Source organism: Trachurus japonicus, chromosome 1, assembly GCF_045865225.1.
Source record: "Trachurus japonicus isolate A0001 chromosome 1, Traja_1.0".
Classification (NCBI taxonomy): Eukaryota; Metazoa; Chordata; class Actinopteri; order Carangiformes; family Carangidae; genus Trachurus; species Trachurus japonicus.
In genome coordinates, this window is record NC_140907.1 from 34,960,713 (window position 1) to 34,984,518 (window position 23,806).

A 23,806-nucleotide genomic window follows, 5' to 3' on the forward strand; every position below is an offset into this window, starting at 1 on the left:
CCTCTGAACAGAGAAGCGACCTTTTTTAGTGAAGTTGAGTCAATAAACACAAGGCCGCAGGTTCACTGTGATGTTTCCTGTCGCCTCAGAGTTTCATTGGCTCTGCCCTCCTTATAAGAGGATCTCATTTTCTCTGTAGATATCAGTTATTTTATTTTTAAATAGACCCTTGTGGGTATAAATAGCAGTAGGGGCTCTTGTACAGTAAGAATTGGGGGGTATCACTGTAGCGGAGGAGCTGCTGTTAAAAATAGCCTCGACTGCTGCTCACAAGTGTCGAGCCAAGGAGGACGGACTGTCTCCAGAAACCTAAAAAGGTCTCATAAGGCTTCCAGTGTTGGGATCTGCCAGGAAAACATCTCAAAACATCTTTGTTGCTGCTGTATGAACTAATATTTGTGATATTTAAAGGTGAGATGCTTTCATTGTCCTCCTGTCCAAAATTTGAAACCTTGCAACGTGACATTTAACACTGGTTTGATCATTTCTGAAAAGAAATATCATCACATGAAAATTTCAAGCTCAAAAAAAAACTGAAGCTTCGTGAATGTTTCCAAACATTCAAGTTGTTTCCTTCATCTTTCACTCAAAATTTTTAAATTAATCGTTGAATTTGATAAATGCAGCGGATGAAACGTACCTCAAAACGCTTAAATAAAAATTTGCAGGTACAGATCATGCACACTCTTCATCTCCAAAGTGCAGAATGAGAGCAAAATTTGGGGGGTAAATGCTATATATAGTCTTAAGTGCCTCCATACATGGGGAGGAAGGGGGACAGCATTCCTCCAGTGAGAGGGTAATATTTTTGTTACCATCAGCAAGTGCTTCCCAAGCGGCATCAGGCTGGTTTGCTACCGCTTTGCGCTGTTTTAATCTCTCGGGGTAAGTCACTCTTCTTCTTATTTTCTCCCGGATTTTTTTTTTTACAGAGGAATAATTAGATAAATGAAGTTCAGAGCGTGAGAGAAGTGAAATGTGTTGGTGTAATAAATGGTTGTAGATAATCTGTCTCAGCCTGTTGTAATCTCCCTGAGCACTACTTCCTTACATACCAGGGGCATTAAGGGGTGGCTGACCTTCTTTTCCCAATTTGTGTCAAGAGAATAGACCCAGGTACAAATGTTGTTGTGGTGTTGAAATAACAGATTATACAGGAGGGAAGTGTGTAATTAGTCTGAGGTTTGGGTTTGACAGCTGGTTGTAGAAGTTATAGCCTTAGTTTAATTTAATTTAAAAACAGCCTGCAAAGTCCGACCAGTCCCATTTCCTACATGATGGGTTTTAATTGAATAGTGTGAAGTCTGTGCACTGCCGGTAATGACTTTGTTTCCTTCATTACTCCAATCATGGAATAGGCAGCAGGCTGCTGCTGCAAGCTATTCATAGCTGAGCTGTGTGAGGCTGTAAGGTGAAACATTTTGAAGTGCTGAGCTCTGGCAGTATGTTGGAGCCATCCTGGTGCCTCCTCGATGGTGGACTTTTAACATGTCACCCTGCAAGATAAAGACATTCATATGGGTTTTTAAAATACAAATTAATTAGAAATGGTTTTGTATCATCATTCATTGTTATTTAATATGAATACAACCAGGGCCGGCCCAAGCCTCCATGGGGCCCTAAGCTAAATCTTTATTTTGGTGCCCTCTATTACTGCCAAAAATACTATTTCATTTTTTACTCTGTCATTACGAATCATCATATCCTGGCAGGTTTTTACCCATCTATGGTTTTTATTCTGAAATGGCACAAAATGTACATTTAATCTTCAAATTGATATAGTACTGGGATACTGAATGTCACCTATAGGTCGACTAAAAGTAACAAAATAAACCAACAGACAATGCATTTACTGTAAACACATCATCTATAATGCAACAGAAAAGTGCAACAACAATTTGAAATGCAACAGTAATTAAAGTTTTTTGTAGTTACGCAGTGTTTCTCTAAGGATCGACAAAAGTTACGCACTACAATTTTAAAAAGTTAGTTGCCTTTTGGGGGCCCCCCAATAGTCACGGGGCCCCAAGCAGGTGCTTAGTTCGCTTATGCCTTGGGCCGGCTCTGAATACAACCACTATGTACTGATTGTACAGAGGTATGACTGCAGTGAAGACTTCCCAACAGCCGCAGTAGCTGTAATGGTAAAGGAAAGACTTATATTAGCATTGCTATCAGGGCTAACATACGTTTGGTGTCCCCCGCCCCACCCCAACCTTCCTCCCTACCTCCCTTCCTCCCTTCCTCCCCCCCGGTGCTCTCGGCCAGGTCTCCTTGAAGTGTTCCAGTCATGGCGTCCAAAGACATACACTGGCATATGAAGAAGCATGTGAGCCACGTGAAAACTGATTATGCTTATCATCATAAACATGCTGTGAAGCATCATTCGGAAAGGTACGGAGGTGCACCGTTCACCTGCTGCTTTGTGGAGGCTACAGCTTTTTGCCGCTTGGCCTTGTAGACGCCGTCGAGTATCGGGGCAGTAGGTGCTGAATGATCCATCATCCTGCTGCTTATGTGTTCGCTTCTATAGCTGGCTGTCCATCTGTCTTCTGATGTAACGTTCATGGCTTAGTAAAGCCAGACCTTCGTGATCCGATCGGCCCCGTAACGAAGTAAAACTCTGATTATTACATCAAATTCATTCAACTCCTAGAGGACTCTAAAGTTTGATGAGTAGTGAATCAAAACTTAACTCCAAAAACCCAACAAACTGTGAGATAGTATTCTGAGACACTTTCTTGCAGGTATCAGAACTGATGTGTCCAATTTATTCTTCATGGATGGTGGATTCACTGACATCTTTGACCATTACCACACTGTAAATTCTTTCAGCACTCATTTCCTTTTGCATCGGTCTGTCCACAGTCATCCACAGAAGTGAGAATGCAACCAGCCGTACAACTGTAAACTACCTCAATTTGAAGTGTAAGCAAACAAAGTTTGAGATGAGTTTGTGCTTAAAGAAAAAAGATCCAGACTCATGTGGAATATAACCTTGGTATCTGGGATATGGATGTCCTCCATATTTGGGATATCCGAGGTGGGCAGGAAATGTGATGAGCTCCTGCATGTTCAGCTGTTTGGAGAAGCTAGAAAATCCAAAATGGCTGAAGAACACATCCTCTGTGTGAGCAGTGTTGTCAATAATGGCCACCACTCAGTGTGTTGTAGGTTTAACAACTCATTTCAGGACTCCAGAAGGTGACATTGCTCTTCATGCTCCACAGCTTCAGCCAGCAGATTCTGCTTTGTGTTGTAGCTCAAGTCCCAACAGACAGTGATCTACTGTTTATTACTAATGTGTTTCCTGTAGCTCTTTTAAACACAACATTGCACCCTAACTGTCTCTCAGTCCAGCTCTGCCAAGCTACAGTTAGGCCTTTTTTTTCCCCCAATGTTTTTTTTTGTTTTGTTTTTGCCAGATTTTTTTCCCCCCCGCTGGATTCTTTTCTCTTTTTTTTGCCAGAATTTATTTATTTTTTGCCAGATTTTTTTAATTAATTTTTTTGGCTGGCCCTAATACTCCTTCATACTTTTTACTTTTTAAACGCACACTAAAACTATGGAGGGCGAGAATGTAGTTGACGCGTGTCTTAAGCCACAAAAACTCCACATTTCTTCTTTCTTACGAGGGTTTATTGAAACCTTTCTTCAAGTTACAACAAAATAAAAACTGTGCAGCAATCGGAAAAGGGGCAATAATCATGAGCATGGTCAGCTGTTTGGAGAAGCTAGAAAATCCAAAATGGCTGAAGAACACATCCTCTGTGTGAGCAGTGTTGTCAATAATGGCCACCACTCACCACTTCATGCTCCACAGCTTCAGCCAGCAGATTCTGCTTTGTGTTGTAGCTCAAGTCCCAACAGACAGTGATCTAGCAGTGATCTATCTAACATTGCACCCTAACTTTCTCTCAGTCCAGCTCTGCCAAGCTACAGTTAGGCCTTTTTGCTGACTCAGATATCCGGTAGCGTTATATCACCATTAGTGATGAGATGAAGGCAGAACCTAAAAGTGCCTCAAGTCCCAGAACTGAGCCCCCACAAGTTCTGATCACCAGGTGGGTCATCCTGTAGCAGGCGGCCATGTTGTCCTGATGTCAGAGGCCACATGCCGCTCCCATGAACCTGACCTACATCTGAGGCCAGTGGTCTCAGGTCTGTTTCTCTTCCAGTTTCCATCAGAAATCAAATGAAAGGGTTCAACTGGATCAAATCTTATGCTACGTTCAAGACAACTCGGAAGTCGGGAAATAACGAGCTCCGAGTTGTAAAAAATGAATTGAACAGCGTAGAACTCGGAAATTACAGGTCGGAAATTCGGGTATCATATCAGAGCTCCGACTTTCCGACTTGACGTCACGACAACATCAAAATATGGCGGCCCTCGTCTTAAACGGTTAGAGTTTAGACATTTTAAGTTCTTTGTTGAGGTTTGAATGCATATTTTTGTGTATTATTGCAGTAGCCTATATGAAATACGTTTATATTAAGCTGTGATGTTGTATGGTGTGAAATTGTGGTTCCTCGTATGTGACGGAAATAACGTTTAACTGTTATCAAGGCTGTAACATTATATGTGCACTCATCTGCAGCGTCTCCTCTCCTCCAAAATAAACATAATTTGCTGCTGCATTTATTTTCCGTATTCAGCTATGAGCCACAATACGCCAAACTTCCTTCTGGTATCCATGTTTTTTTTTGTTCCGAGTTCCTGCATCGTGAACGCAAAGATGTCGGAAGTCGGAAATTTCCGAGTTGGGAATTACGACCTCCGAGTTGTTTTGAACGCAGCATTTGTCCAAGTCCAATTCCAATTCCAATATTTGTATCAGACACGAACCACCATCAAAACTGTTCACAATAGTTTTGGCCACAGACCCATGGAAGCGTTTTTCTCTCTGGAAACCAAATGAGTTCATAGAGTAATGATTGATGATTTCACACACTGAACACACATGAATAGTACAGGATTGCATTATATTGAGAATTCAAAGGAGTGAAATGATTTAACAACAGGTAGGCTACAGAAGAATCTGCAAAACCTTTGTGTAAATAGTTTCAACCTCTGGTGAAATTTGGGAGATTTTAAAACAGCAGCTGCATCCGCAAGACTGAAACCCAGAAAAAAAAGTTATTTATTGTGGTTGGATTTTACATTTTAAGGCTATTTGATAACGATGGACTCAACCCCTCTGCAGGAAATCCAGCTCTAAATCGGCGAGCCAGGTACAGGCCCGGGCCACAGAGGTGATGGCGGAACCAGCCTATACCATACCGGTGTTCCGGCAGAGGTGAGTTCGACTGCTGTCATATGTCAGGCTATTTTAGGGCGTAAGGTAATACTGAACCACCACAGTGTCTGAAAGCTAAACTGCAGTCAAGACAGCACATTTCTCCAGTCCTATACTACTTAATTATTCATTGACAATTATTTTCAATTGTCAGGTGAATAGTAGGAGTTGTAGAGCCGATGTCAATTGGACGATCTCCAATTTGTTAAACAGACTGCTGAGCTTCTACATTAACACTCAGAAAGTGATAATTTAAACATTTGCCTTTGCAAAGGACCGCTAATCAGACACACAGGATTAATTCTCTGCCTCCATGTCTAGTAGTTTTATTCTAAGTGTCTGGCTCGGTTCACTCAGCATTAAACAGTGAGATGGAGAAGAAATAAAAATCCCAGAGTGCATCGGCCTCGTTAATTAAGTTAGTGCAGAGTAAAGACAAAGCAACAGTCAATTAAGCTCCACACTGCAAAAACTCCAAATCTTTCCAAGAATATTTGTCTTATTTCTTGTCAAAATGTCTCATTTCTAGTCAAAACTAATCTCTTTCCACTTAAAATAAGACTCATCACCTAAACATTTACTTGTTTTTAGATCATTTTCATTTGTTTCAAACTAATTTTCACTTGAAATAAGTAGAAAAATCTGCCAGTGAAAGCAAGATTTTTTTGCTTGTAATAAGAAAGAAAAACTTGATCCACTGTCAGATTTTTCTACTTATTTCAAGTGAAAATATGCTTGAAAGAAGTAAAAAGTGTCTAAAAACAAGCTACTTTTAATGTGATGAGTCTTATTTTAAGTAGAATTAGATTGGTTTTGACTAGAAATGACATTTTGACTAGAAATAAGACAAATATTCTTGGTAAGATTTTGAGTTTTTGCAGTGCAGAAGGAAAGTTCAGGTGGTTTCCACAATGAAATATTTATATAACTAACTTCTGGCTGACACCCTGCGACTCTGAAGTCAAGCTTCTTAATCCTGTCTGTTGAACTTTCTGATTCCAAGATTAGTTGCAGATTAATGTGGTTTATGTCTCATTAGGACTGCTGAGGAGACTGAGGAGTATCAGAGAGTGTCTACTAATGTTGGGAAAGGACTGGCTGTTATTCAGGAGGAGCTGCACAGGATGAGGATCGCTACTAAAGCTCAAGTGGACAGCCTGGAGATCCAGAGAGAGGTGAGAAGTCAAGTGGACAACACTTAACACTGTGGATGTTGTAGTTTTATTACTGATTATTTTATACAAACTGACACTAATCAAAGTCTATGTGGAAAATGAATTGAATTTTCCACATAAACTTTGATTAGTGTTCACTTTACATCATCAGTGCAGCATCACAGCAGGTCGGACATCATTCAATATTGTTATTTATTTATTTTATTTTAATGTTTATTTTGCAGGGACGATACATACAACATTGCCACAAAGAATGAAAAATGCGATGCATACAAGACGTCTAGCTTCAGCTAATTTGCAGTCTTTGTCCCTGGTCAGGCTAAAGAAGGATAAAAGATACTGAATACCGTTACAATAAGTGCAATAATACAAATACAGTGAATAATACAGTGAATAGTTATCATGAATAAATAAACACAGCTACAAAATTTACATTAAGAAATTGCACAAATTAAATACATTAAACATTAGTAGAATGCTGTATCGACAGTGACTTGAGAGAAGTTAATGTTCACATTTCTGCTGCTGCTTAAGCCAATGTTTAGCTTTAGCACTAAACATCTTTAATTCTGTTTGGGATTTGATATCTGGTGGTAAAGAATTCCATAGGTGTGTACCCAGCACTGAAAGGGATGATTGACCGAATGTTGTCCTGCATCTTCGAATTTTACAGTTTTGCTTGCTCATGCTCCTTGTCGTTGTCCCACAGTTGTCTGACTTAGTAAAAATCTGTGACATCGCTTGTGGGGCTAGTCCACTGACACACTTAAAAACAACTTTCAGAAAAGAGAATTTTATAAAATTTGAAAAAGATAACAAATTATACTTCTCAATGATTTTACAATGGTGCCACTTTTGTGGCTTCTGATCTAAAATTTTTAAAGCTTGTTTGTGGAGTGAGAATAAAGGTCTAGTTGCTGTGTCAGTGGCCTGGCCCCAAGCAGTGATGCAGTAGGACAAATGTGAAAGGACCATAGCATGCAGGTATAAATGAGCTGCCCTGAAAGAGAGACAGGACCTGATGAGTCTGAAACAATTCAGACTAGTTTTTACAGTTTTAGACAGCTTCTTTATATGTGCTTCAAACTTAAGTTGAGGATCTAGAGTTACACCTAAATATTTAAACTCATTTACCACTTCAATTTCTTTATTATCAATAGTGATGTGAAATTTCTCTAAGGCTTTCTTTCTTATTGAGAAGCACATTGATACAGTTTTTTTGTGATTAAGTGTTAAGTGATTCCTTTGTAGCCATTCTGAAACAGTAACCATCTGTCTGTTTAAGATATCTGAGGCTTGACAGGGATTCTTTGCTGAGACATAAAACACTGTGTCATCAGCATACATCTGACATTCAGTGTCTGTGCAAATGGTAGGTAAATCATTTATGTATAAGCAAAAAAGAATAGGACCTAAAACTGATCCCTGTGGCAGACCAGTCTTACTGTTCAGAGGAGATGTTTTCACATTCTGTAAACGAACACACTGTTGTCGATAAGTCAAATATGAGCTAAGCCAACTAACAGCAAGAGCAGAAAAGTTAAATTCATGTCTTAATTTACTGATAAGTATCTCATGACTTACAGTGTCAAAGGCTTTCTTTAAGTCCAAAAACACTGCTCCAACCACATTTCCATTGTCAAGGGAACATTTTATTCTCTCACTGAAATGGCACAATGCCATCTCAGTTGAACATTTTTTGCGAAATCCAAACTGTTTAGAATGGTAAAACCGATTGTTTTCAAGATAGGTCATTAATTGATTACCGATAACCTTTTCAAGTACTTTTGACATTGCTGGAAGAATTGATATCGGTCTATAATTGCTGGCCTCAGTTAATGCACCAGGGGCCGTATTCACAAAGAATCTTAAGGTTAAAAGTAGCTCCTAAGGGCCGAATTTAGGAGCAACTCCTAAAAAAAGTGGGCGTGTCAGTCTTAAATTTAGGACTCCTAGTTTTTTAAAATAAGAGTAATTCACAAAGTATTTTATGCCTAAAAGTAGCTCCTAAGTCTGGGAGAGCTTAAAAGTCCTCGTGAGGACTCCTAACTCAGTAAGACCTATTCACAAAGAATCGCAAATGGCTGCAGCCAGGCAAATGTATGGAGGACTGCGAATTGCTGCAGAGGGGGGTGCTGGAGCACCTGCCCCTTTGCCCTTTGATGCCCAACGTGCCTTTTTGTCGGTGTTTTTTTTTTTTTTTTGTCATCACCAACATTTTCGCTATAAAACGGGAGTAGTGACGGTGACGAACTGTCCAATATAGGCGTCACAACGGTCGGACCGAGGTAACTGCGACCGCTGCGATGCAGTCGTGCTGATGTGAGCCAAAAATATTTTTAAAAAGTTGCTGGGTGAGCTAGACTCATACATCTGTTAGTAGTAATAGCTCACGTGATAGGGTAGCTCCCTCAATAAACTAAACTTACTTGTCAGTGTGGGTTCAAATCCTGCTATAGGCCACAAATGTGGGTAATGCATTTTCTTTTCTCATCATTATTATGATCACCATATAATATTAGGGCTGTCAACGAATGTGAAAATTAATATTAAAATGTGGGAAGAAAAAAAACCAGCGGCTGCTTTGCGAGTGGACGCACTGACCCTCATTGCATTTGCACAGCGTCACAATGCTGAAAGTGAAAGTGAGACGCGACAAAAACTGTAGCAGAAAGATGCAGATGGCAGAGCGAAAGACAGAAAGTTCAGAGCCCAACTCGGCAGCAGAGACAGTGGTTTGGACTCGAAGCTGTCTAAAAAGCCCCGTCGGACCTGACAGCAAAAAAAAAGTGGAGCGGAGCGGCTGGCGGCGAGGAGGAGGAGGAGGAGGAGGGAGGGAGGGGGAGGGGGGCGCCGCCGGCACTCAACAACCAATCACCGTGTTGAGCGCCTCGAATTCGTGCACGAGAATTGACGTAATCCATAGCAACGGGGCGTCACCAGGGGCGTGACTCTTAGTTTGCTCTTAGTGATTTATCCTTAGTAAGAGTAGGTCTCAGCGGCTTTGTGAATAGCTTTTAAGAAAAAACTCCTACATAAAAACTTTTAGTGCGAGTTAGGAGCACTCCTAGCGGTAAGATAAAAGGCTTTGTGAATACGGCCCCAGATTTATAAATTGGGGTAATAATAGCCATTTTAAAACTTTGTGGAAATTTCCCTTCTTTAATGGACAAATTTATCAAATGGAGTAATGGGTTTATCAAAATAGCACTATGTTTTTTCAAAAATAACACATCGATCCCAAATGTATCTTTTGCCTTTGAGTTGTTTAGTTGCATTATAATTTTTTGAATTTTGGTACGGTCAGTTTCTTCGATGTTAAAGCAAGAAGCCCGACCATTGTTGTTAAAAATTTGAAATTGTTGAGAATTTAAGTTAAGTTCATCTCTGTTGGGAGTTTTTTGAAAATTCGATGTAAGTTCATCTACAGATTGTATGAAGTATGTATTTAATTCATTAGCTATTTCCTTGATATTAGTGGAAATCGTTCCTTTAATACTAAGTTCCTTTATTTCTCTATGATGCTTTGGTTTATGGTTTAGGAGTGTATTAATATGTCTCCAAAGATATGAGCTATTCCCACCCGAGTCATTTATTAGTTGCATGAAATAATTCGTTTTTGCCTTTCTTAATTCAGTAACAACCCGATTTCGTATCCCCTTATAGATAAGGGTATCTGTATGTAATTTTGTAGATAGTGATATTTTTAATGCATGATCCCGCTTCTTCATCAACTGAAAAATGTCATTATTTATCCATGGCAGAGTTGGTTTATGCTTCAACTTAAGGGGGCAAGTGAACTTTTGGATTACATCTACCACAGTGTTTGTGAGAATATCGCAACATATGTCTATATCACTAGTTTGCAGGACATTATCCCAGTTTAGATGTTTTAATTCATGTTCAAATTGATTGACTTTTTGTTTGGGGATTCCTGTTGGCACATAATTATGATTCTGTTTGAAAGAAAGTCTTTGTAGACGTTTTTTAGTAAGTTTCCTAATTATCAGGATCATATTATGATCTGATAAACCTGTTAACAAATTATATGTTTTTGACACTCTGTCAGGTTTGTTTGTAAAGATGAGGTCTATAAGAGTTTTGCTTGTCTTGGAGATTCTGGTCGGCTCTTTAATTATTTGATGTAGTTTATGTTTGGACATAACTGTTTTAAGTTTTTGCTTACAGTTTTTGTCCAACCAATTTATGTTGAAATCTCCAAGTACTATGTTTTCTGATCTATGATTTAGTGCTTTAAGCAAATCATCAAAATTTTGATAGAATGTTACATTGTGTTTAGGTGGATTATACAAGACAATTATATTAAAGTTCATTTTAGGTGACAAAACCACATTTAAAATTAAACATTCTAATCCATAAGTATCCAGGTTAACTTGAGTGCATTTAAAAATGTCCTTCATGTAAATTAATACTCCGCCTCCTTTTCCTGACAGTCTGTCTTTGCGGAAGCAGGTGTACCCAGGCACATCAATCATAGTTGTTGGGGTGTGATTCGTTAGCCAGGTTTCAGTCAAGGCCAAAAAGTCCAAGTTGGAGTCTGTTAACAGGTGCTGAATTTCATCTCTCTTTGGTATAATACTTCGTATGTTCAAAAGACCACCTGTAATGCCCTTCAGTTTTTTCTTTGAGTCCCAAATCACTGTTGCATGGTTTACTGTTTGAAAATATTTCACACCTTTTTGCTGGAAAGTTGCTCTGCTGTGGGCCATTTTTTCTTTGAATCTATCCTGCTGCGGGGGGAGGTGTGATGGTACAGGTACTTGAGTCTTGAGCAAAAGGGTTGGGCTTGAGTCCTTTTGTGGGGAGGAGCTCCTGCTCTGCTTGATTTCTTGGGGGATAATCAGGTTCCCTGCAGTGATTGAGTCCAGCTGAGGAACTAGATTGAAGCAGTCACTTGTACCTGCTGAGATCAGTGAAGGTTCCAGTGATCCAGCACTCATTGTGTTCAGCTGAGTGTCCACACCTTGGCAAGTGACAGTTCCTATTGTTACTGTGTGGCCAATGTTGTTAATTGATGGGCCAGGGTTCAGCTGGATATCACCACTTAGTAACAGCATGAATAATAAAAAATACAAAATGTATCTCTTATTTTTTCCTTTGGTGTGTTGCTGTTTAACCTTACTTGCTCCAAAAAGATGGTGATCTTTCTGCCAAAATAAGGCGTAAATGATCAAGTATCCGTGTCCAAAAAAGTTAAGTTTGGGAATGTCCAGTGTATATTGTAACTTAGCATCTGAAAAGGTGCCTGTAGGTGGCTCATTTGATATGAAACACTGACTAAGGGGGACACAGAGAAGCCATAAACAGAGCAGAAGCCAGAGATAAGCAGTCTTTTTGTCTCCATGCCATTGTTGGGAAGTGGGCAATGATGTAGTTGTGCAGCATACCTGGAGAGATCCCAGACAAAGTGCAAGTGCCCATAGACAAAGAAACCATGTGCAGCCATGTCCTCTGTAGCAGTTGTTTGGAGCAGGTTCCAGGAAGTTCTTGGAATATATCCTTGGTTGGCTGCAGACTTGGTTATCCTTTACCCTGGCATCTTGAATTGGAGAGTTAGAAGTTTGGAGAGCCAAAAATACAAAAAGAAAGAGGTTTTGCAGACGAAATGAGGAGAGAGGAGTGGAGCCTGACAAACCACCCCTGCTCTCGGCGGCCATCTTGCCCTTATAAGTTTACGGAACATTTTACATCTCAGAATATGCAGACGATACTCAACTGTATGGTTTAATTTCATCAGGACAGTTTGGTTCGGTTGACACATTAACCAGAGTTAATTGCTGCTAACGACTCTTTAATTACCTTTTGGATTACCTTCAGATTTGCAGAACATTAATCAAATGTGCATTGATCTTTGAATAGTTAAATTTCTAGTGCTTTTTAAAGATATGAAATCTCTGGACCTCTCAGATCGTCTGGATGCGTCTTAATTTCTTACCTTAATCAAAAAACGACTCCTAAAGGTTTTAGAATTGACTGCATTTTTATTGCCCAGACGTTGTGGAGAAAATCTGTGTATTTTGAAGGCCCTGTAGAACCCAATAATGTAATAAATCCCCGATAATGTAATAACCCCAATAATGTAATAAAAAAATTCACTTGAGTGGATTGAAAATGTAATAAAACCTGATAATGTAATAACTTCCCAATAATGTAATAAAGTGCATTTCCCAATAATGTAATACACTCTTAACCAATAATGTAATATTTATAAAATTTAACAGGAGATCACGGTGATCTCCTGTTAAATTATTACATTATTGGAGTATTATTTCATTATCAGGTCCCTTGAAATGAAGGCTAACCTGATAATGTAATAATGTAATACTTTATTACATTATTGGTTAAGAGTGTATTACATTATTGGGAAATGCACTTTATTGCATTATTGGGAAGTTATTACATTATCAGGTTTTATTACATTTTCAATCCACTCAAGTGAAATTTTTTATTACATTATTGGGGTTATTACATTATCAGGGATTTATTATATTATTGGGTTCTACAACAGGCCCTATATTCTGAATGGTGCTGTAAATATGAACGTCACTTGTGCAGTAGAAGATGCTGAGGTTAAAGTCTGACAGCTGCCTGCTGACCTCACCGCTCTGATCTGAGCCGACTGTTGACAGGATGTTTGCTGGAACGTGATGATGATGATGATGATGACAGAATGATGTTATAATGGTGTTGTCTTTTCATAGAAACTATTAGTCTGGGAATTAACCCTACATGGTAAACACTTTGAGGCCACTGCTTCATTACAGATAGCACCCTAAACTCTTCTTGTTGGGCTTATAGAAAGATCTAACTGCTTTATTGCCAGTTGTTTGTTATTTTTATCTCTACACTGCAAAAAATCAAATATCTTACCAAGAATATTTGTCTTATTTTTAGTCAAAATGTCTAATTTCTAGTCAAAACTAATTTCATTCTACTTAAAATAAGACTCATCACATAAAAAGTAGCTTGTTTTTAGACACTTTTATTTTTACTTCTTTCAAGCATATTTTCACTTGAAATAAGTAGAAAAATCTGACAGTGGAGCAAGTTTTTCTTCCTTATTACAAAAGCACAAAAAACTTGCTTTCACTGGCAGATTTTTCTACTTATTTCAAGTGAAAATGTGTTTGAAACAAGTGAAAATGATCTAAAAACAAGTTGATTTCTAGGTGATGAGTCTTATTTTAAGTGGAAAGAAATTAGTTTTGACTAGAAATGAGACATTTTGACAAGAAATAAGACAAATATTCTTGGAAAGATTTTGAGTTTTTGCAGTGTAAGTATGTTCAAGGTGAATACAGCTCTTAAATGCTGACATGCACAGGATAGTATGTGAATTCAAAAGACAAAAAAAAAACAAAAAATAACATGTTTCCATCCACTACTCTCTCCAGGTTAGGGGTATGATGAGCAGGAGGGGGGACTTGTTGGACGACATCCCCAAGATGCCGGACTTCCTGGTGGCCCTGAGGCCCCACACCGTGTGGGAGAAGACCCCCGTCAAACTCTTCTGCACCGTGCAGGGTCACCCCAGGCCCATCGTCAAATGGTCAGAACAATCACAGCTTATGGAGTTAGAGGTCATGCACCTGGCTCTAATGTCTGAGTCATATCTTCACTGCAAAAACTCAAAGTCTTTCCAAGAATATTTGTCTTATTTCTTGTCAAAATGTCTCAATTAAACTAATCTCTTTCCACTTAAAATAAGACTCATCACCTAAAAATTAACTTGTTTTTAGATATTTTTTACTTGTTTCAAACTAATTTTCAATTGAAATAAGTAGAAAAATCTGCCAGTGAAAGCAAGTTTTTTGTGCTTGTAATAAGAAAGAAAAACTTGCTCCACTATCAGATTTTTCTACTTATTTCAAGTGAAAATATGCTTGAAAAAAGTAAAAAGTGTCTAAAAACAAGCTACTTTTTAATGTGATAAGTCTTATTTTAAGTAGAATGAGATTTGTTTTGACTAGAAATTACATTTTGACTAGAAATAAGACAAATATTCTTGGTAAGATTTTGAGTTTTTGCAGTGTTAATAAGTATACTGCAGTTTTTACAACATAAACGCAGCAGCACATGCAAAGAGATGATGATTCATCTGCTTCTGCCTCCAATGATGTGTTGTAATGTTTAATTATAAAGCGGTTGAGGAGACCCATCCTCTTTATTAGTAAAACGCCAACAGACATGTCCAGCTAACTGCTTCTGCTTTATTTTTTTACTTAAAGGAGACATATCATGACCCCTTTACACAAATTAAAATAATTCCCAGGTGTCTTAAAGACATACTATCTGTGACGTGCTTTGGTCAAAATCCCCCAAGGATCAAACATCACAGCTCTTTTCATCCACTCAAAACAGCCCTGTTCAGAACGGCTGGTTTAAGCGCCTGCCCCTTTAAATGCAAATGAACCACTGCTAGCCCCTCCCCTTCTACTGGTACCAGGTAGGGGCGGTATTATGCAAATTCGAATCAAAGCTCATAAAACAACATGGACCACCTAGGGAGCCTGAACATTACAGATTTGTTTGTCAATTCTCACATTTTGGGGGCTGGAAGTCAAAACAAACACCCAAATATATGTTAAAGAGCCTTCAAAACGTGATATTTCCATAATGTGTCCCCTTTAAACTTTAAATTGACATCTCAAGCTTCAGTGTGTCTTTACATTTTCATGTTAATCTCAGTGGTGTTTGTACTAATGCAGGGAGCAAATTTAGAATTGATCCTTTATCTTCCCGAAAAACACTTGTTAGCATTGTGAGCATTCCTTTAATCCTTTGAATACCACTAGCCTATACAATGCTGAGCAAACCCCGCCAGCTGTTGGCACCTTGTAAATTTCTATAGCTGCCTATTTAAGTCCACAATGCATTTGTTTCCAGAGAGTCGTGTATCTCTGCACTAATAAATTACTTTGATGATTTTGTTTATCCACAGGTATAAAGGAGGAATGCCGGTCGACCCACTGAGCGCCCCTGGAAAGTACAAGATTGAAAACAAGTATGGAGTCCACAGTTTGATCATAAGCAGGTACGTCTGAGTCCGACACATCTGCCCTGACAGATGTTTGATGTGAAGGGTTTCTACAAAGGTCACAGGGAATAGATAGCTGCATGAAGTTTTTAATAAAGCTTACATAATGCTTGATTGTGTGCACTGCTGGTTGCAATTCTTTGCTACATCTTGTGGCAGCCTTGTTAAAGCATTATAAAGTTTAAAAATGAACTTTACACGTTGCCGTAGTTAATTAGCCAGTGGCAAGAAAATGTCAGCTGACTTCTTGGAACCATAAGTTCATTAAATAAAATAACCAGATACCAGACTGACAGATGGCTCGAGGCACCTGAGTGAAGATGAGTCAAGGAGAGAAAGTTTCTCACCTCTGGCGTTCATTCAACTTTCTGCTCTTTAGGGGGGAAATAACTTCCCATGCACATATCCAGCTCTGTTCATGCACCATGTCTGACTCTGCTGCCATGTGGAGCGACAGATGCACCGGTGCACAGAAAGTACAGAGTCTGAACATTTAGTAAAACGTGATGGAAAGTGTGGAGAAGAGAGGGAATTAATGCAAAGCTAAATGATCTTATTAACAGGGGCGGGTCTTCCATGGTGGCACAGGGAGGCACCTGCCCCCCCTGCAATGGTTATTGACTTGTGGCAATGTAAAGCTCTTAAACCACTGACTTTTTTATTTTTATTTTTTTTTTTAGACTTTATTTATTTGCACATAAAAAATAAAACAAAACATTTACTTATCTCTCCTACTAGTAAGAAAAGATATGAAAAAGAAATGTGCAAGTGAAGTCTGAAACCCGAAAGGCTTATAACATGACCTCACCTTGATCTAACAAATAATTGAAGCACAGTCAAGAAATAATAATCACATACCTTGTGCAAGGTATAGAAATAACAAAATTTAAAAAAAGAAGGGAAAAAAAGGAAAAAAACGGGGATGATGTTGGTAGTAAAAATAAAAGTAGTAGTAATGATAACAACACTAAATAAATAAACGAAAAGAGGTGAGAAAAGAAAGCGAGACAAAAGAAGAGAACTGGTACAGATGAATTAAGTTCAAGTAAACACTAAAAAGGGAAAAGAAAAGTAAAACTAAAAGAACATGGGGCGCTAGGAAAGCAGAATTAAATTAAACTGCTATGTTCACTGTAAAGAGCTACAGTATAAGCACAAACTTCTGACTAAGGCTCAACTCTTTGTGTAAGATTGTTATTGTTCTCAATTTCACCATTTGAGTGATGCTTGTTCTGGTTATTCTGCATATATTGACTGACTGTTACACAAAAACACTGTGATGTTTGTACAGAGCTGAGCGCTAACTACTGGGTAAGACTACACTGCAAAAACTCAAAATCTTAAAAATAAAATATTTGTCTTATTTGTCTTATTTCTAGTCAAAACAAATCTCATTATGCTTAAAATAAGACTCATCACATAAAAAGCAGCTTGTTTTTAGACACTTTTTTCTTTTACTTCTTTCAAGCAGATTTTCACTTGAAATAAGTTGAAAAATCTGATAAGTTTTTCTTTCTTATTACAAGCACAAAAAACTTGTTTTCACTGGCAGATTTTTCTACTTATTTCAAGTGAAAATTTGTTTGAAACAAGTGAAAATGATCTAAAAACAAGTTCTTTTTTAGGTGAGGAGTCTTATTTTAAGTGGAAAGAGATTAGTTTTGACTGGAAATGAGACATTTTGACAAGAAATAAGACAAATATTCTTGGAGAGATTTTGAGTTTTTGCAGTGTATAAGATATTGATGTCCGCTTTGAGAATTTATTGCGCTGCTTATTCTGCTAAGACTTCTTATTTACAAGATAGAGTTGATTACTGATTGGTTATAATTTTGATATTGACAAGTGGAAAGTGGAAAGGCCATAGCCATCTTCCTTACAAGGTGAAAGATTCAATGTGGCCAATAAAAGCAAGATGAAGACATGCTGTAAACAGTGTGTAATTGTACAGTGAATATTCAAGAAAGCGGTCAATGACAGCCTTCATTTTTGTTACTTTTGGGTGATCTTAAAGCAGAAGTAAGTGATCCGGTGGTTTTGGCTAACTTCCTGTCAGCAGATGGAGTTAGCAGTCCCCGCCCTCGTCCCTACGTCACCACATTCACGCGCATCCCTTGGCTGCACACACAGAGAGGACCGCCCCTTTATGCCGTTCTCTCTCCTCATTGGATAAAGGTTGTAGGATACAAGGAAAGTTTTCTCCTCGGCTCAGAGCAGAGCAGAGTGACTGACAGACCCGTGTTTCAGACCAAACACTCTATGTAAGTGATTGCTGTCGGAAGATAGAACTATTTAAGACTCATATTAAGACAAATATTCCGCTTACTTCTGCTTTAATTTTGACGTCAGATGAGGAAACAGGGTGGAGCAGAGGGAGGGAGAGCAGGGTCGTCTGGTCTGTTCGTCATCTTCAAGACTCCTCAGCTGTTCGTGTTGAAGCGCTGACCTTTGCGTCATTCGAGCCACAAATTCCTCCCTCTGCTCTCGCTCCTTTGCCCTGCTCTCTCTCTCGCTCTCTGTCTGTGAATATCCTCTGTCATCATTACATTACATTACATTACATTACAGAGCCGGTGACGTTAATGCTCCTCACTGCAAAAAACTCAAAATCTTACCAAGAATATTTGACCTATTTCGATAGGCATAATGTCATTTCCAGTCAAAACAAATCTCATTATACTTAAAATAAGACTCCTCACATTAAAAGCTTGTTTTTAGACACATTTTACTTATTTCAAGCATATTTTCACTTGACAGTGGAGCAAGTTTTTCTTTCTTATTACAAGCACAAAAAAAACTTGCTTTCACTGGCAGATTTTTCTACTTGTTTCAAGTGAAAATTAGTTTGAAACAAGTAAAATTATCTTAAAAACAAGTACATTTTTAGGTGATGAGTCTTATTTTAAGTGGAAAGAGATTAGTTTTGACTAGAAATGAAACATTTTGACAAGAAATAAGACAAATATTCTTTTTTTTGTTTTCTTTTGTTTTTGCAGATTTTTTGCAGTGCTATAACTTTGTCAAAATTATGGCTTTTCCCACTCCAAGTGCAGCAGAAGGAGACGCTCTGTTAGCAGCAGAGCTCAGACTGTAGAGTTCATGCCCCCCCTCATCTCCTCTCATCCCCTCCTCCCCCTCCTCACATACACACACCCACACAGCTGAGGAAATGCATCACAGTTAAAATAGTTCGGTCGAGGGTGAAGGTCACATTTCTTCCTTCTATTCTCACCCTGCGACTCACTCGGGCTCCTCTTCTTCGGTTCGAATGCCGTCTTGTCACTGAGGTCACTTCTTTAAAAAAAGATGAATGAGGAGGAGGAGGAGGCGTTCGCTGTCCTGACCTTGAAGAGACACCGTGGTGTTGTTGTTGAAAGAAAGAGCTCAGCTGCTCACACACCGACACCGGATTTTAAGATGATCTCTTTTTTTCTTTTTTTTGTCTGACAAGTTAAATGTGGATGTTACATAACGACCACCGGGCGACGCTGCAAAATCACTTCTCTCCTCCCAGCGTTCACACTGACAGATCGCCTCATTAACAGACTGAAAGGTTGTTTTTTTCAACCACATATTAAACCCCAGTCACTGGTTTTTTAACATTAACTCAACAAAGACGAATAATCCAGAAAATAAAGATACTAAAGCTGCTGATCCCTTTTTGTAAAAGTGAAAACACAGAATAAACAGTCATTATGTGTTTTTCTAGGTGCATAAAAAGTCGTAGTTTACATAATAATAATAACTTTATTTATATAGCACAAGTTTACAAAGTGCTTCACAAAACAATATAGAAGAGACAAGTCACAAATGCCATTAAACCTCAGGAGGTCGCCATAAGCCATACAGCAACACAGGCAATACAAGAACCCAACAACAGATTGAGACCAAGAGGAGTCAAATTATAAAAAATAAATAAATAAAATGGGGGTATACATGATACAAACAAATAAAATGATGAAATGATACAATAAGATAAGAAAAGATGGGATATAAGAGTTAAAACCAAAGAACGTTTTAAGTAAAACAAAGAGCATCTGAGTAAAACTGTGAGATAAAATAGATCATAGGATGACATCACATAAAAGCAAATCTGTAAAAGTGGGTTTTTATTTATGTTTTAATAACCTCCACTTTGGCGACAGTCAGAGTGATAGTTCTTGAAATTGGGCACAAACATTCACAAGGAATCGACAGGGACGAGTGATTAGACTTCCAAAGGTCAAAGGTCAAGGTTACACGTTGTGTTTTAGGTCTTGTGAACGTTATATCTCTGTAACTCCATGAGGGAACTCGTGGTTCATACTTTCAGCTGGACCTGATGGAGATTTCAGGTCGTCAAACATTAACGTGACCTGTTTTCCAACACGTACTCGATGTTCCATACTCTGTGAAACAAGATAAACTGATGTAACGTTAAACTACTGTATGATGGAGCGATACGATGACAAGGTGGAGATTCAAGTTTGTCTTCATTGTCTCTAAAACTAAACCTGAGATAATGATGGAGCTCGTTTCTGTTCAATTATCACAGTAATAACCCAGTTGTTTAAAACACTCCGTATACCCAGCCTCTAAAAAATCAAACTTTCCCTCCTGTATTGACCCTGAAGTACACTGTTGAGTTGAATTGAATGCTTTATTGTCATTGTACAATAAAACAGTCACATTCATATAGGAGACACAATCAATAAATACAATTTTCCAATCAAATAAAGTTGAAATACTAATAAATATTTAAAGTTAAACACTGTGTACTTAAAAGTGCAGAGGAATGTCTGTTTTTATGTCTGAAAAATCATTATATTCAGTCAAACTGATCAAATTATCCCCTAAAATGCTTTCTAACTTAAATGTTGTCGACACTGAACTCGTTGAACAATTTTCCAGTCATGGAAAACACATGGAAAATTAGACTTAAAAAGTCAGATGTCCTGGAAAATTATTTATCACATCAGCTTCCAGAGCTCTTTTTGACTTTTTCAGACCCCACCATGGATTTCTTTTCCAAACAAGTGCCTAGCGAGCACTTTGAGTTGATGAGTGTCGCCAGAATTGGACCGTGAGCATGAGGGTTTTCAGATAGAGGAGCAGCAGAGAGTTGTTTTGGGTGTGTTTTAAAATCAAAAACAACATGTTTGCATTGTAATATGATAAATGTGTCATAATTTCTAAGTATGTAAGACATTATTTCATAGAAAAGTTATAGAGCCATAGACTGCACATCTTTAAATCAGACTTCAGGGAGTTATAAAGGAATAAACATACTGTAGAAACAAACTGGTTAAATGTACACACTGCAAAAACTCAAAATCTTACCAAGAATATTTGTCTTATTTCTAGTCAAAATAAATCTAAATATATTTAAAATAAGTATCATCACATTTAAAAAGCAGCTTGTTTTTAGACACTATTTTCATTTTTCAAGCAAATTTTCCACTTTAAATAAGTAGAAAAATCTGATAGTGGAGCAAGTTTTTCTTTCTTATTACAAGCACAAAAAACTTCCTTCACTGGCAGATTTTTCTACTTATTTCAAGTGAAAATTTGTTTGAAACAAGTGAAAATGATCTAAAAACAAGTTCATTTTTAGGTGATGAGTCTTATTTTAAGTGGAAAGAGATTAGTTTTGACTAGAAATGAGACATTTTGACAAGAAATAAAACAAATATTCTTGGAAATAGTTTGAGTTTTTTGCAGTGCAATATAAGGTGCAACTGTGGAAAAGACTTCTCCAAAGCATGAATGGGACGGAGGATGTATTAGTAGTGTAATGGCGTAGTTACATTTCTGTCTGACTGTATCAGAGTTGGAAATATGGAAATCTGCAATTTTGAAATTCTGCTATCCATTTTTATTAAATATATATATATCTATCTTAAATAAGCATCTGTACCACATCTGGACTGTTGAAAGCTGTTTAACCCTATAGTGTCTGTTGTGCTGCTGCAGGTGTGTGGTGAGTGACACGGCCGAGTACAGCGCTGTGGCCACCAACCAGCACGGGACGGCCAGCAGCAAGGCCATGGTCACCGTGAAGAGTAAGTCGCTCCGTCGCTCCGTCAGTCACTGCTTCATCATCATCATCATCCTCATCCTCATCATCATCATGTTTCCCTCTGTGTGATCATGACTTGTTTTCTGCTCAGGACCTTCAGGAACCGGGGAGTCCTGCCAGCTCGGCCTAGGTGAGAGAAATATGTCATTGTATTTTTTGGTTGCACTGCAAAAACTCAAAATCTTACCAAGAATATTTGTCTTATTTCTAGTCAAAATGTTATTTCTAGTCAAAACAAATCTCATTATAATTAAAATAAGACTAATCACATTAAAAAGTAGCTTGTTTTAAGACTTAAGACTAACACTTTTTACTTCTTTCAAGCATATTTTCACTTGAAATAAGTAGACAAATCTGATAGTGGATCAAGTTTTTCTTTCTTATTACAAGCAGAAAAAACTTGTTTCACTGGCAGATTTTTCTACTTATTTCAAGTGAAAATTAGTGTGAAACAAATGGAAATTATGTAAAAACAAGTAGATTTTTAGGTGATGAGTCCTATTTTAAGTGAAAAGAGATTAGTTTTGACTAGAAATGAGACATTTTGACAAGAAATAAGACATATATTTTTGGAAGGATTTTGAGATTTTGCAGTGTGGAGTCAGGCCCAGTCAGTCAGTCACACACGAAGCAGCAGCAGCAGCAGCAGCAGCAGCAGCAGCATCACATGGGATCATTTGGCTGCTTTGGCTGCGGGCGTCGGTGCATGTGAGAGCCTGATGATAAGCAGTGGAAACTATTGTGAGGAGTTGTTCAAGAGCCAGACGGTGTAAAAAAACACCAGAAGCGTGTGACCACAGGGAGAGTTTCAACTCCTGGTTGTTGAGAGAGTGGGATAATAGGGTTAGGTTTAGGTTAAAGGGCATTTTTGAAACAAGTAAAATTATCTAAAAACAAGTTAATTTTTAGGTGATGAGTCTTATTTTAAGTGGAAAGAGATGAGTTTTGACTAGAAATGAAACATTTTGACAAGAAATAAGACAAATAGTTCAGCATTTTGGCAAAGTGGCCCATTGCCATAATCCCTATAGTCATAGCAGTAGGTTCGTTACCTTTAATTGTCGGTGCAAGCTATTTTTAGAACGGCGGGGCAGAGCCGCGAGCTGCTCAGAGCTACGCTACGGAGGCTTATTATGGGATTTCTTGGTTTCCCTCATCAAACTCATCAAATACACAATCCAACAACTCCACAACGCTCTGGTGGACAAGTTGTGACCTGCACATTCACCACGCTATGAGATAATAACACAACGTTACCAGACAGAGTTGTTTTAGAGGGAAATTCATGCAAAACAGCTGATGCACGTTGCCTTCAGGGACAGTTTTTCATCAAGCAGTCTCTGTATTTCCCTCTAAAACAACTCTGTCTGGTAACGTTGTGTTATTATCTCATAGCGTGGTGAATGTGCAGGTCACACAAGAGTGTTTTGGAGTTGTTGGATTGTGTATTTGATGAGGGAAAAGCGAAACTACAGCACGCCTCCGTTGCGTTGGCTCAAAACAAAACTGCTATGACTATAGGGATTATGGCGATAGGATGACTTACCAAAATATTCAACTATCCCTTTAAGAATCATGCAAAAATACAGAATTAACCTTGTAACATTGTCGATTTGTTAAGATTTTAAATAAATAAAGTTTCCTTGTTGTGGTCCAGTGCCCCACCTGACGGAGATCCACCCCAGTAAGCTGGAGGTCACGCTGCTCGACCGCTTCTCCGTGTCCTTCGGCGTGGAGGGCGGCGCCATCAGCCTGGTGGCCACCATGGTGGTGGTGCCCGACCTGCCCAACGTCCCGCCGCTCGCACAGTGGTACCGAGACGGTGAGTCGCCCGACCGTTCATCCTCTGTGTGTGTGGGTGTGTTTGATGCATCAGAGATAGGGTTGCAAAAGTCTGACAATTTTCACAGTTGGAAACTTTTCATGGGAATTAACGGGAATGTATGGGAATAAACAGGAAAAATCCTAAATTTACCAAATTGAAGGTTGGCACTTAACAGGGAACTTAAATATAGTTGGAGAAAATATATTGTTTTTGGAGGGAGGGGGGCTCCTTTTACTTTTTGATTGGGTGGGGGAGGTGGGAGGAGTAATATTTTACTCAACATTCATGTTTTTGTTGTTCAGTAAAAGAATTCATTGTTCATACAAGAATTAAAACTTGATAAAGTTCTACTCACAAATAAATCTGTAGAAATGTCATGTTTTTTAATTGTAT

At 38.4% G+C, this 23,806-nt stretch overlaps 1 protein-coding gene across 4 annotated transcripts in view; it reads left to right on the forward strand.

The window, feature by feature from the left end:
• Nucleotides 1-483: 483 nt before the first annotated feature.
• Nucleotides 484-23,806, forward strand: part of myom2a (myomesin 2a) — an 83,827-nt gene continuing 60,504 nt past the window's right edge. For 3 of the 4 annotated variants that reach the window (XM_085785979.1, XM_085785970.1, XM_085785960.1), the window contains exons 1-9: nt 811-885; nt 2,269-2,394; nt 5,205-5,297; nt 6,337-6,472; nt 13,888-14,042; nt 15,435-15,527; nt 21,483-21,571; nt 21,680-21,718; nt 23,246-23,410. In XM_085785979.1, the coding sequence (XP_085642105.1) occupies nt 2,291-2,394; nt 5,205-5,297; nt 6,337-6,472; nt 13,888-14,042; nt 15,435-15,527; nt 21,483-21,571; nt 21,680-21,718; nt 23,246-23,410 (874 nt within the window). In that variant the 5' untranslated portion in view covers nt 811-885; nt 2,269-2,290. Of the gene's footprint in view, nt 886-2,268; nt 2,395-5,204; nt 5,298-6,336; nt 6,473-13,887; nt 14,043-15,434; nt 15,528-21,482; nt 21,572-21,679; nt 21,719-23,245; nt 23,411-23,806 lie in introns of all 4 variants that reach the window. The other variant, XM_085785952.1, reaches the window with a different exon arrangement.